This window comes from Puma concolor, chromosome E3 (genome assembly GCF_028749965.1).
Source record: "Puma concolor isolate L17-30 chromosome E3, mPumCon1.1.hap2, whole genome shotgun sequence".
Classification (NCBI taxonomy): domain Eukaryota; kingdom Metazoa; phylum Chordata; class Mammalia; order Carnivora; family Felidae; genus Puma; species Puma concolor.
The window spans coordinates 7,569,849-7,582,760 of NC_141682.1; the positions used below are offsets into that span (position 1 = coordinate 7,569,849).

Genomic DNA, 12,912 nt, shown 5'->3' on the forward strand with positions numbered 1-12,912 from the left:
ATAAAATGCTGATCAAGCCTACACTGCCTAGAAGCTCCCTCCCACTCCTCCTAAATCGACTCCACCAAACTTTCAACACTTTTTAGGGGCTTTCTTGGTGCCAGTGTCCCTGGTCCATTCTGATGGAACTTAGACCACATCGTTATGGCCCTTGAAACTAAGCTGTGTCATGTTTTAGGCTTTGTAGACCATCTACAGTCTGACATTTGGTGCACCTTTTGTCCTCAGATCTAACCAACAATGGGCCAACAGTCAAGGTGTTGGATGGACATTCCACACTCCCTACCATCCACAGCATCTGAGTGCCAAGGGCTGGAATGGCCTCCTCCAAATTATCCCTACCTCCCTCACCTCCTCCCGATCCACAGACCCTAGTAAGGTGTCATGGTCGCTAAATGTGGCTGCCCCCTGAAAGTGTTCATCTCCTCTTGGTTGGCCACCATCTCTTGGGTAATGATCAGGAAGAAAGGGAGCTTTGTAGACTTGTTTTAAAAATTAAAGATTCTGCCCTGACCATTCCTGAGTATGACAGTTCTTCCCCCGGCCTCCCATGGCTACCCCAGGCCATCCTGGTTGGTAGGCCCTTTGGATACAGCCCAGCCAAAAGGGAGCCTAGGGAATTCCAACTTAATTCTGGTTCAGCCACCAGGATTCTCTTCATGGACTGACATAATTCTAGATCACAAAGACAATGACCATTCAACTGAGGGCATTGCTCTCCAGTTCCCCCACAGTGGCCCACATGTGCTGTGGCAGGCTGAACAATAGTCCCCAAAGACAGCCAGGTCCTAATGCTTGGAACCTGTGAATGTTACTTTACAGGGAAAAAGAGATTTTGAAGATCTGATTAAGTTAAGGATCTTCAGCAGAGAGATTATCATGGCTTTAGGATTAAGTTAAGGATCTTCAGATGGGGAGATTATCCTGGGTTATCCCAGTGGGCACTACGTGTAATCCCAGGTGTCTTTATAAGAGGGAAGCAGGGAGGGATTTGACTACAGAAGACAATGTGACAGTGGAAACACAGAGACAAAGAAGGATTTAAGATGCTGCTAAAACCCTGGACTTGAAGATGAGGAAGGTGATAAACCAGAACACATTTCCTGGTACCACTGGTCTTGGGCACTGGAGTGGGCTCTGCAGGGTCAAGACAGTGGTCTCCACCTGCTTTCTGAGAGCTTACACTTTGGGTGTGATACAGACACTTACCCCAGAGAGCCAGCCAGACAGATTGTGGGGCAGCAAGAGGGGTAAATGCAGTGTACACACCTTGCTTGAGTGGAGGAGTGGGGACAGGCCTGGAAACGGCTAGGTTTGCCAGAGGTGAGTTTTGAAAGGCTGTTGGGAAGGGTTAGAAAATGCCGGGAATGGGGGCACCTGGTTGCCTCATTCCGAAGAGCGCAGGACTCTTGATCTCAGGGTCTTGTGAGTTCGAGCCCCATGTTGGGTGTAGAGATTACTTAAACACATAAAACTTTTAAAAAATGCTGGGAATGTTCCTAGCATGGTAGGTAATATGGTATGTGGAAGGAGAAAAGATTGGACATACAGATGAAGCCACTCGCAAACAGGCTCCACCTCAAATTATTCATTCACTGGAAAAACTATTTAGGTGCCTGTGTCAGGCACTATGTTGGTCACAGAGGTTACAGTGAGGAATGCGACAGAGGTCCTTATGTGGGAATGTGTGGGCGAGTGAAGGGAACTGACGTGAGAGCCAATGTGGCTGAAGCACGGGGCCCAAGTGGCAAAGTAGAGGACAGTGCCGTCTGGAAGGCAGGGACCGGATCATGCAGGGCCTTGCATGCAGTGGTTAGGGGCTTGGATTTTACTCTGAGGGCAGTAACATGATTTTTCATTCATTCTGCAACAGCCCTAGGAACTAGGACGTTTTATCCCAATTTTACTGACGAGGAAGGTCAGGTTGGAAGGGGACAGGGTTAGGTAATTTGCTCAAAACTCAGCCGCAGCTGCACGGGAGAGGCCAGACCAGGGTCATTGAAAGTCCCGTGGGCTCGGGTTTTTCCGGCCCCGAGGGCCGCCAGTCCCGCCCCGCCCGTCGAGGCCCTGCGTCCACTGAGCATGCGCCGCTGGCCTACGGAAGCCGGGAGGGAGGGGGCGGGGCCGAGGCGGGCGGGCGCGGGGAAAATGGCGGCGGCGGCGAACGGGACTGGAGGGAGCAGCGGGATGGAGGTGGATGCAGCAGGTAACGGGCCTCGCTGGGGCGGCCTCTGGTGACGCCTCTCGGGGAGCGACAAGCCCCCCGCCCCCCGTACTCCATGGAGGAGTCAGGGGGCGGGACGGCGATACCTATCCCTGGGCTGCTAACCTGCGGGAGGGATGTATGGCTCCGGCTCTGCCGTCTCCCGCTCCCAGCTCTGAGGCAGAACGTGCGGCCCGGACTCTCATTTGCTCTCCTTTTCCTCCACCCTCAGTAGTCCCCAGCGTGATGGCCTCCGGCGTGACGGGGAGCGTCTCAGTCGCTCTTCATCCCCTCGTCATTCTCAACATTTCAGACCATTGGATTCGTATGCGCTCCCAGGAGGGGCGGCCTATGCAGGGTGCGTCTTGGACGTAATTCTCCAACCCCCTTTCCTTGGTCACCTCCCCCCAAATAGGGGTCTTTGCCCCTTCCTTTGCTGGGGCCGGTTTCCCCTCCCCCAAGTCACCGTGTCCCCAGTATCTGGTTTACACTGACCTCGACCCTTGGGCTGTAATGATTAGGGACGGATTCCTAACCCTCACCTCTTACGTGTCGTTCCCTCCCCCAGTGATTGGGGCTCTGATCGGGAAACAGGAGGGCCGAAATATCGAGGTGATGAACTCCTTTGAGCTGCTGTCCCACACCGTGGAAGAGAAGATTATCATTGACAAGGAGTATTACTACACCAAGGAGGAGCAGTGTGAGAGGGGAATAGACCTGGGGGAGAGCAGTGGGAGTAAGAAACGCAGGCGAGTGGGCAAGATAGAATGCGTTGGGAAGAAGTGGGGGGGGGGGGGCGGGGAGGGGGGAGTAAGGAGAGTAGCTGAAAAGCTCTCAGAAGAACACATTTAGGTATTCCCCCAAAGTAAAGGATGAGAGAAGATAGAAGGGGTTAATTATTGTGAATTTTCTTGCGAATTGAGCCAGGATTTGAGCAGGGAGGGGAGAAGCTGATGAAGACTATACCAGGAGCTTCCAATTAGAAGGGTGGTTTAAAGAAATACACTGTGCCCTGGCTCTTCCCAGTCAAACAGGTGTTCAAGGAGCTGGAGTTTCTGGGTTGGTATACCACCGGGGGGCCGCCTGACCCCTCTGACATCCACGTCCATAAGCAGGTAACATGTTCACGCGCGCGTGCTGGGGCAGAGCATGAGGGTGAGGGGAAGAAAGATGGGCGTTTAACACGTGTGTCCACTGCCCCCTCTTCCAGGTGTGCGAGATAATCGAGAGCCCTCTCTTTCTTAAGTTGAACCCTATGACCAAACACACAGATGTAAGTAATACTGATCCCGAGCTCCCGGTGTCGTGCTTGTCGATCACTGTGCCTATTTTTTTATCCTCCTCCCCTGTTCTCTGTACATCTGTTGGGTTAAGTCTTCACTTGGGGTGAACTCTCCCGCTTACCAGCTGTGTGACCTTGGGTTAGTCTTTTAACCGCAACTGTTTTTTTGCCTCACGTGGAAGATGAGGATAATCCCTACATCATTGGGTCCTCGGGAAGATTAGATGAGAACATCTGTGGAAGAGCTCGGCCTGGCTTTTGGCATATAGTGGAAGCTCGGGTGTGCTTGATGTCGATAAGAGCTGTTCTCCATTGCTTCCTTACAGCTTCCCGTCAGTGTTTTTGAGTCTGTCATCGATATAATCAATGGAGAGGTAATGCCCGACCCTTTAACCCTCAAGACATTGCTCCTGGCCTTTTTCTGCTTCTCACTGTCCCTTGGCACTCCACAGGCCACAATGCTGTTTGCTGAGCTGACCTACACTCTGGCCACAGAGGAAGCTGAACGCATCGGTGTAGACCACGTAGCCCGAATGACAGCCACAGGCAGCGGGGAGAACTCCACTGGTAATGAAGGCTGGAGGAGCTCCTTCAGCAGTTGGGGTGGAAACTGTTGCCGTGTGCTTTTTCAACCTTGGCCTCTCCCCGTCTCCCTGCAGTGGCTGAACACCTGATAGCGCAACACAGTGCCATCAAGATGCTGCACAGCCGGGTCAAGCTCATCTTGGAATACGTCAAGGCCTCTGAAGCAGGTAGGACAGGTGAACCGCTTTTCCTCTCCCTCTCGGGGAAGTGACCGCATCCACATTAATGCAGTCTTTCTGTGCCTTTAGGGGAGGTCCCCTTTAATCATGAGATCCTGCGGGAGGCCTATGCTCTGTGTCACTGCCTTCCCGTGCTCAGCACAGACAAGTTCAAGACAGACTTCTACGATGTGAGTATAAAACCAAGGGTGGGTGGGGAGGTGGGGCTGATGGATGTAACTTCTGCACGTGGGAAGTGAACTCAGCCGTTCCCTGAGCAACCAGTTTTCTGTTCCTCCCAGCAATGTAACGACGTGGGGCTCATGGCCTACCTTGGCACCATCACCAAAACGTGCAACACCATGAACCAGTTTGTGAACAAGTTCAACGTCCTCTATGATCGACAAGGCATCGGCAGGCGGATGCGGGGGCTCTTCTTCTGAGGGTGCTTGAAGGGACGATGCACAGGTTGGACAGTGGTCCCACAGGGGAGGGGTGTTACACTCCCTTTAGAGAAACCTCTGTCAATAATAAAAGGGGAGCAGCCCCTCAGCACCCCTTCCGATGGCTCTGTCCTCTCTGTTGGGCCCCACGCTGGTTTCTCAACTTGGATCTTAAAAGGAGGCCCTTAGTTCCAGCCTTGCTCGGGCAGGACATCCTGTGGGGACTGGGAGCTCACTGCCACTTGAGGTGACCCCTCGTCCAGTCCGGTGGATCACATCTATACTGAGCCAAAGGCTGCTTGCTCCCACTTCAGCCATCTGTGTTCTCTTTAAGGTTTCTCTGGGACAGCAGTGCATATAGACCAACCTCTAAACTTGACCAATGACTGCTCCCCAAAGCTAAGTGAATTTAAGTCTTTTTCACAAAGGAGCAGGGGTATTGAGCAGGTTTCTAGGAGGGACAACCTGAAAGCTTTGACCCCATGGACACAGTTTACTGCTGAGAGGGAGAGGTTTCTCATTGCTGTTTACTGAATACTGATCACACAGATGTCTACACCTGACCTGTAGTACCTCAACCCTAAGAGGCAGAGGTTCCAGTGCCCATACTTCACACACTTTCTTAACCTTGGCACGTCCCTGTCTATAACTCCCAGAATTTACAGTCTGGGAAGCAGCAAGGAACATCAGTGTGGGCAGGCGTAATGGGTGCTTTACAGAGTAAATTCACAGAGTGAACAAGATAGGAATCTAGGAAACTCATGATACCTCGTATGAACAGAATACAGCAACCTACACATGCTTTATTAGCAAAAAGAATAAAACAAGTGCAGCTCAGGAGAAAAGAGCAGGTCCCTCCTCTCCCTGCAAAGGCATCATCAGACCGTTCCAGGAAGGGGTGGGTCGGCACACGGGACGCAGAGTGGACCCCAGGGTCTCAAGCTGATTGGAATCAAACAAAAGTGATCCGTGTCCGGGCAGTATTAACCTGCCAGACGTTTAACTCCTCATACTCATCTAGAGCCGCCTGGAACTGGGCAGGTGTGAAGCCACGGGAGATGCAGCGCTGCTCCGCTTCTGAAAACCGGACACTTCGGCCCTCTGAGACCAACTCCCGGACTGTGGCAAATATCACATCTGCCGGTCTCTGGGTCCTGAAGGGAACAGCATGGCTGTGTAAGGTCAGAGTACAAACAACAGGCAGCACGTCGGGAACACAGGCCAGTGGTACAACTCCAAAGCCAACGTCACGTACGTGTGGATGCAGAAGCCATAAGGATGAGACGGTCAAGGTGACTCCTGATTTCGTTGTTTAAACCACTCACCTCGCCGTTTGCCCCTTGTCACCCAGAAGCGAGTCCTTGGACATCTCCATTAGCCGTATGGCTTCGTTCACATCTTCCTTCTCTACCATGTCCACCATCCGCAGCCGTGCCTGCGGGAAAGGGGGGGGGGGAAGAGATGGAAACGGGAGGGGATGGAACTCGGGTCAGGGGACCCCCTCGCTCTAGCTTTCAACAGGCAGCCCACAGGGCGCGAGCAGAGGCCCCCCCCTCCACCCCCCCAGCGTCCGCAGCACGGGGCCGGCACTGTCAGACCGAGACAAGTGCAATGCGCGGGCAGCGTCCAGCAATTGCCCAAGTCTCCGCCTCTCAACGCTGGCCAGTCCCGGGTTCAGCTGTCCTGTGCAGGAGACCAGACCCCGCTGAGCGCCCCCGGGCTCCCCACCACGACAGTGCTGACAGAGCAGGGGGAGCTCGGCCAAGAAGGCAATGGCAGAGAGGTTGCGTCCCCGGGGCTCGGGAAGTGCTAGCTCAGCAGTAGGTCGGGTAATCACACTACCTGCACGAACAGCACTTTGGAGCCCCCAGGACTAAGGTCCAAGGTGTACGGACAGAAGTGCGGGTTTCTAGCAAGGATCCAGGACACAGGCAGTGAAGTGAACCCTGCCCGCCCTACAGGGGGGCCGGAAGAGCGGGGAGAAGGCCTTTCCCTCCAGGGACGCAGTGCGTGCCCTGCTGGAGCAGCAAGTACCCACAGTGCGGTAGCACGCAGGACCGCTATCTGCACTGTCAGCACTTTAGCACCAGCAGGGCCTGAGTGGGAGGGAGGCGGCCACGGGAGGAGCATGCTGCACGGGGTGCCCGGGCAGTCCGAGCGGACCACCCGCTGGTGGAGTGGGACCGCGCACTCACCAGAGCAGTGGACAGCCGCAGGATCGCCAGTAGCGTCCGGGCGGAGGTGTAGGTGGCGTCCTTGCTGGCCCAAGCTTCCCGCCTCATCTCCACGTATGCGGCTGTGATGTAGTCCGCCAGAGACTCTGGCACTGTGGGCTGCTTCTCCCGGCACATGGCTATGTAGCGCCTACGGGAGAGAAGGTTCGCGGGAGAGGAGAGTTTGGCATTTAAGAAAATACTCTGGGGTGGGGAGCAGTTTTAAGCGGGAAGAACAAATTAACTTGAATGTCACGGATGGGTTTCTGTAAATGGCACGTTCCAAGTTATTTCTAATTTTCCGGAAAAAGGATCTTTATACCAGTAAGACAGATCCACTTATAAAAGATGGTAAAGTACTTCCCCTGAACCTAAGACGTGACTAAAGGGAGCAGAAATACATTTCATTTACTTCAAGAGAAAAAAAGTGAAAGTGAAGGAGAGGTTGGGGGATCACCAGGAGATCCACCCTGTGGAGAAAATGACAACATCAAGTCCACGGAGCAGCATCCAGCTCTGATCTGAACCTGCCTCAACCCTGAGACGGGCAGGTGGTGGGTGTGAAAGGTTCTGATGCTGGTTCTTCTTGTGAAGCCAGACCTGGGGTGCCTGGACCCCCTGTTCACAGACCCCACAGAGCAGAGCGAGTGGCAGTGAAAAATGACCCAGAATGGAAAGCTCTCCAGGAGACACAGATCAGCCCAAGATGCTGCCACACATGGCTATGGGTCAAGCACACTGGCCTTTCCGCAGCTCTCCTACCTCATCAGCTTCATGTCCAGAGGTTCAAATTGGGCTGGCGGCTGGCGGCTGTGCTGGTGCACATACGTGATGTGCTGGGCCAACCTGGGAAGAGTGGAGGCAGCTAGAAACATTCCTCTTGGGGCTACACATCCCACGCCCTGTCTCTTGACCTGTGTGCCTTAGCTCTGCCATCTTCACAGTGCAGGAGGGAGGCTCTCCCAGGAAATCACCAGTGTTTCAGCCCCACCCCTCCATTTTCCTAAAGAACTGTGGACTAGTTCCTGCAGTAAGAGAGGAAGGCTCTGGAGTTTCCACAAGCAGGGAATCGGAGGGGGTTTCTGATGTCTTCTCTCTCCCTTCAGATCATTAGAGCATATGTGTCCTTGAATGTTGGATTCACTCACCGTAGGTCATTGTCTCGGTCAGGCCGGTCCTGGATCAGCCAGAGAAGGTCGAATCGGGAGAGCAGTGCAGCAGGAAGCTGTATGTTCTGCTCCAGGCTGCGGCGAGGGTTGTAGCGCCCATAGGCAGGATTGGCGGCAGCCAGGATGGAACAGCGGGCATTGAGCGTGGTGAGAATGCCGGCTTTGGCAATGGAGATGGTCTGCTGCTCCATGACCTCGTGGATGGCCGTGCGGTCAGCCTCAGCCATTTTGTCAAACTCGTCGATACAGCACACCCCCTGGTCAGCCAGCACGAGGGCCCCCCCCTCCAAGGTCAGCTCTCCAGTCACGGAGTCCCTCAGCACAGCCGCCGTGAGCCCCACTCCTGAGGAGCCCCGGCCCGTTGTGTACTGGCCTAAATGGCAGAAACAGGAAAAAAACAGACACACTGAAGCAGAGAAAAAGAACAATGAAAGAAGAACAGGGCAGAAATGAGGCCTGCGCCGGGACCGCTCCACCTACCTGCCGGGTCCAGGCCTTCCCAAGGCGGCTGAAGATCCGTGCAGCACCAGCTCCACACCCACCCACCTCCACCCCCCCCTGCCCCCCCACCAAGGAGAAGCAGTGTGGTGGTCCCCCCTCCACCCCAGCTGGTACGGGTACTTCTCCTAGGGCCCAATACTCACTACGGGGCGCCAGGCGATCGATGTAAGACAGAAGCTGAGACTTGGCCACACCTGGATCCCCCATCAGGCAGATGTTGATGTTGCCTGGCAGGGAGGAAAGCCCCGGGTGAGGCTTGAGTGCAAGCTGCCCAACGACAGAGACCCGCACCTTTGAAATCTGCCCCGACACCCAGCATCCCTTCCCCTCCTCCCTCGCTGCGCCCAGGAGACCAAGCTACAGACTCTTACTCTGTGACACGGAGGTCACAGATCTGATCTGTGTCATGGGACAGCGGCTGACATCCTTCCTTCCTCCTGGCCGCCCCCCTTGTTTCCCCGCTTACCCCTGATCTTCATGCCCCGAGGAGACTGGTCCACCCCTCCCACCAGCAGGAGCAGCAGGGCCTTCTTCACGTCTTCATGCCCATAGATCTCCGGGGCGATGGAGGCGGCCAGCTTCTCATAGAAATCTTCCTCTGCACAGAAGTTTATACAGAACATTGGGAGCGGGATGGGGGTGCTGGGAAGGAACCTCTGTTCCCAGGCTTCGTCAGGCCCCTCACCTGCAATTCGCCTCAGCTCCTCCCTGCTCAGCTCTCCGGCTGCAGACTCGTCATCCTCACTCTTGCTCATCTTCACGACCCGATGAGCTTCCAGGTAAGTTTCTGAGAGGAGACCCTTGGGGAGGAGAATGCCAGGGTACGGATGAAGGTCCTTGAACTTGCCTGTTCACGCGACTCCCTCAGGAGTTCCTGACAAAACCCTGTGCTACTTTGCTGTTGACTGTTCTCCCTGCGGAGCAGTGAGGAGGGAGGGGACGAGAAGGAAAGAGGAAGTTTCCTCCTCCTTTCAAACCCCTCACTTACCTGCACCACCTGTCGGAACCCAGAGCGCAGGATCGGCAAGAAGATGCCAGTGACACTGACGTGGTCCCCAGGCTGGGCGATCCTCGTGTTCTCTCCCTCTACCAGCACCGTGATGCTACGGGGAATGTTCCCCACAGGCACTTGGTCACTCTACAAGGGAGAAGGCGCACAGGCGGGAGAAAGGGACACAGTTGATGAGGACCTCACCTTCCCTGCCCAGGCCTCCCACCTCCTGCTTCTCAGCCTCAGATGCACCAACAGGAAAAGAGAGCCAGAGATCGTCTTTACCCCTTCTTTACTCCACCAGAAAGTTCCAGTTAAACCTCCCTCCTGCTCTAAGGAACTTCTCGGTTTCAGCCTCTGTTTTTCTTGCTTTCTTTCACTCTGTACGTGACTGCAGAATTCGAGTGGACACCCAGTCTCCACCTTCCCTGGGCCACATACCCCAAACTCACATGTTCCTGCATCTTTATCTCCTGGAATTTGATGAATTTGGAGCCACGTGTCTGCAGATATAGCCGTCCTCCTGAGCGGTTGGTCTGGCACTCCTGGCTGGGACACATGATCAGGGGCATGAAAGTAGGAGACTGGATCTGGGATATGAGAAAGGAAACACCAAAGGAAACCAGTGACATGAATCACACTTCCTCTTCGTGGCACGTACCACAAACTGCTCAGAGTGCCTTGACCTATCCCAAGTCAGTAACCATAGGCACCAAGAACACAAAACGGATGGAAAGACCACTGGGTACCAAAAAGAGAATGAAAGATGAATATGCAGTCGTGTCTCACAACCGACGCGATGACAGGTTAACACCGATAGACAAAATGAGTTCTTAGGGAAACCGCTAACAGTAAACGCGTTCCTGTTCTTTTCTCCACACATACCGGCTGGTAGGTCTCTGCCCCACACTGGTCACAAGTATAAGTGGCCACCACCATTCTGGGTTTGACTTCGGAGACACGAGTGACGATTCCACGCACAGTTACCAATTTCCCCACAGAGTCAGCCCGTACTTCCCGTATCACGCGAGGCTTGTTACTGCTTGGCCCTTGAAAGTACAGCTCGCTAAGAGAAGAAAACAGTAGTTATTCAAGTCCCAGAGAACAAATTCCCACACCCTTCCCCACCGAGACCACTCACAATCTGCGCATGAGCTCAGGGGGGTACTGGTTCTGCGGGCTTCGGGCTGCCCCAGGGTCCCGGCTCCGCTGCTCCATCATCAACCGATGTTCAATGTAAACATCCAGGACGTCTTTATTAGTCACCTAAGGACAGAAAAAAATGAATGGCAGAACGAGGAAAAGGAAAGATCGTGAAGGGCACCAGGCAGAAATTAATTGCCCTATTTCTGCCAGCTCAAAAAACACCAGTATCTGAGAAGCTTCCCAAAAGCAACCCGTTTCTCGCTTTGCATTTTCCTGCAACCACTCACCTCTCTCTCCTTGTACTGAGGAAGCAGCTCTTGCACAGCATCAGCAAAGAGCCTTGCGTAGCGCCTGGCATTCTCACAAATGGAGTCCACCAACTCAGGGTCGTCCTCTGCTACATCATCTAGGTCTATGTACATTGCCACTTGTTCCCGATGAGCCAGTCGAACCTGGGGTAAGGAAGAGACAACAGAGCCATGTTTACCATGCTCAGCAGTGCCCACCACCCACAGGAGAGAGGAACAAAGCAACACTTACTTCTTAGCCTCCAAACTTCTAAAACATCTTAATCATCGTGCACGTAGACTTAAATTCACTTACCAGACGTTAGATAGAATGCTAAATGTGTCACTCACGTCTATGCTTGCTTAAACAAACCAGGCCCCCTCTTAAGAGCTCCTTGAGCCACCACCCATTTCCTCCACTTCATCTTAGACTCACCAATTGGTTCCCGTACTTGAATTGCTTCTTGCCAAATTCATCATCCTGGTAAAACTCTTGCAGGAACTTTTTAACCTTTTCTGTAAGGAAAATGTAAAATCATGATAATCTGTCTCAGATACTTTACCCAAGCTCCCTTGATGTGGATCTAAAGAACTCACTCTCTTTACAAAATATATGAATTTGTCAGTTTACCTAAAAATCTAAGTAAGCCTACTTAATTCTTCCGGAGTAGAGCAGAACTCCTTTTAACAAGTCTGTTTTTATCTAGGGAAGAAGGGGCCCCTGGCAGTTAAGAACATTACCCAAAAACCTCCCCCGAGGGGAATTCCAGTTTCTGCCTTAAAAAAATCTCAGTACCCTTTTCCAAAAGCTTCCCACACACTCAGATCTCAAGGTTCCCCACTTCTCTTCCATGCGCACGATTCTCCCTTTCCTTTCGGCCTCCTAAATATCTCCACCAAGCCCGTCCTCCACCCCACCCCCTCTCCCGCCACTGCTTCCGCTCTTAGTAAACAAAGAAGCACATGGGCCCAGATGCAGCCGCCTCACAGCCCGGGATTCTTCCGCCAAGGCGGGATCCCGTCCGGCAATTGCCCTGCCTGTTCCGGGCCACTCCGTCCCACCCCACCACCTCCTCTTGGCCTCCCGCTAAACCCCCCGATTCCAGGCACGCCCCCACCCTGAGCAGCTCTCTCCAAGGCCGCCGCGCGGAAGGACACTGTTTACACACGACACTCCCTCCAGCAACGTCGCGCAACTTCCGCCCGCCTTCACTTCCGCTTGGAGGTTGGCCTGAAATGGCCAATAGCGGCGCTCAGCGGCCCGGGCCTGCCCGCCCTCGGGGCTTCGGCGCGTCTCCCGAGAACGCGGGCACTCCGAATGCCTAAGGACGCAGACCGAAGCGGACCCGGGTGTCCGTCCCTGCGGCGAAAGGCCCCTGCACAGGGTCTCCTGAGGTCCCGGTCTCTCCTGGGCGCGACTCTCCCCCTATGGAGCCCCGAGTCGGGCTGTCTGTCGCCCCCGGCCCCACGACCCCCACTCCTTCCCCAGACACGATAACCGGCTCTTCGAACTAGGAGGCTCGCGCGCCTCCCAGGCACCTTCTGCCTTGGCCCCGCCGCCTTCCGAACCTGCCTTTGGCCTCGCGCGCCAAGCCCAGCCCCCCAGGACTCCAGCCCACACAAACAGGTGTTGGCCAGGAGGCTTTCCGCGTAGGACGCTCCTCCCAGACTGGCATACCCTCACCTTTCTCGAGCACATAGTCCTTAACTGCCATCGCCCGTGCGGCAGCAGTTGGCAGGTTCAAAGATCTCACTCCCGGGACAGCAGAAAACGTACGCGCGGCGGGCTGCTGCGGACCAACCGAAATTGGCGCGAAACGTCGCCCCTCACGTGACCGGCGCCGCCGCGTGCGGGCCTATCAAAGAGGAGGCTCTTTGCCCCTCCCACTCACCGCCGGCCCCAGCCTCGGCCAATCACCCGGCGAGCCTGGGCT

General features: G+C 54.6%; 2 protein-coding genes across 4 annotated transcripts; one reads left to right on the forward strand and one right to left on the reverse strand.

The window, feature by feature from the left end:
• Positions 1-2,082: 2,082 nt before the first annotated feature.
• On the forward strand, positions 2,083-4,788 carry COPS6 (COP9 signalosome subunit 6). Its single transcript, XM_086692008.1, has 10 exons — positions 2,083-2,206; positions 2,436-2,561; positions 2,772-2,903; positions 3,230-3,318; positions 3,414-3,476; positions 3,812-3,859; positions 3,938-4,052; positions 4,145-4,237; positions 4,319-4,419; positions 4,531-4,788. Exons 1-10 carry the CDS (start codon positions 2,083-2,085, stop codon positions 4,669-4,671), a joined length of 1,032 nt encoding a protein of 343 aa, XP_086548134.1. The 3' UTR covers positions 4,672-4,788.
• A 666-nt stretch (positions 4,789-5,454) lies between these two features.
• Positions 5,455-12,817, reverse strand: MCM7 (minichromosome maintenance complex component 7). Of its 3 annotated transcripts, none has more exons than XM_025923201.2 (15): positions 12,663-12,817; positions 11,415-11,494; positions 10,979-11,143; positions 10,687-10,811; positions 10,431-10,611; positions 9,998-10,135; positions 9,543-9,692; positions 9,240-9,354; positions 9,021-9,152; positions 8,698-8,781; positions 8,033-8,426; positions 7,647-7,730; positions 6,867-7,035; positions 5,997-6,106; positions 5,455-5,825 (listed from the first exon to the last, which is right to left on the reverse strand). In XM_025923201.2, the coding sequence occupies exons 1-15, from the start codon at positions 12,691-12,693 to the stop codon at positions 5,624-5,626; spliced, it is 2,160 nt and encodes a 719-aa protein (XP_025778986.1). In that variant the 5' UTR covers positions 12,694-12,817; the 3' UTR covers positions 5,455-5,623. The 3 variants fall into 3 exon arrangements, with proteins under 3 accessions (XP_025778986.1, XP_086548129.1, XP_086548128.1); XM_086692003.1 differs by lacking the exon at positions 12,663-12,817 and adding an exon at positions 12,097-12,163; XM_086692002.1 differs by lacking the exon at positions 12,663-12,817 and adding an exon at positions 11,775-11,926.
• Positions 12,818-12,912: the final 95 nt, after the last annotated feature.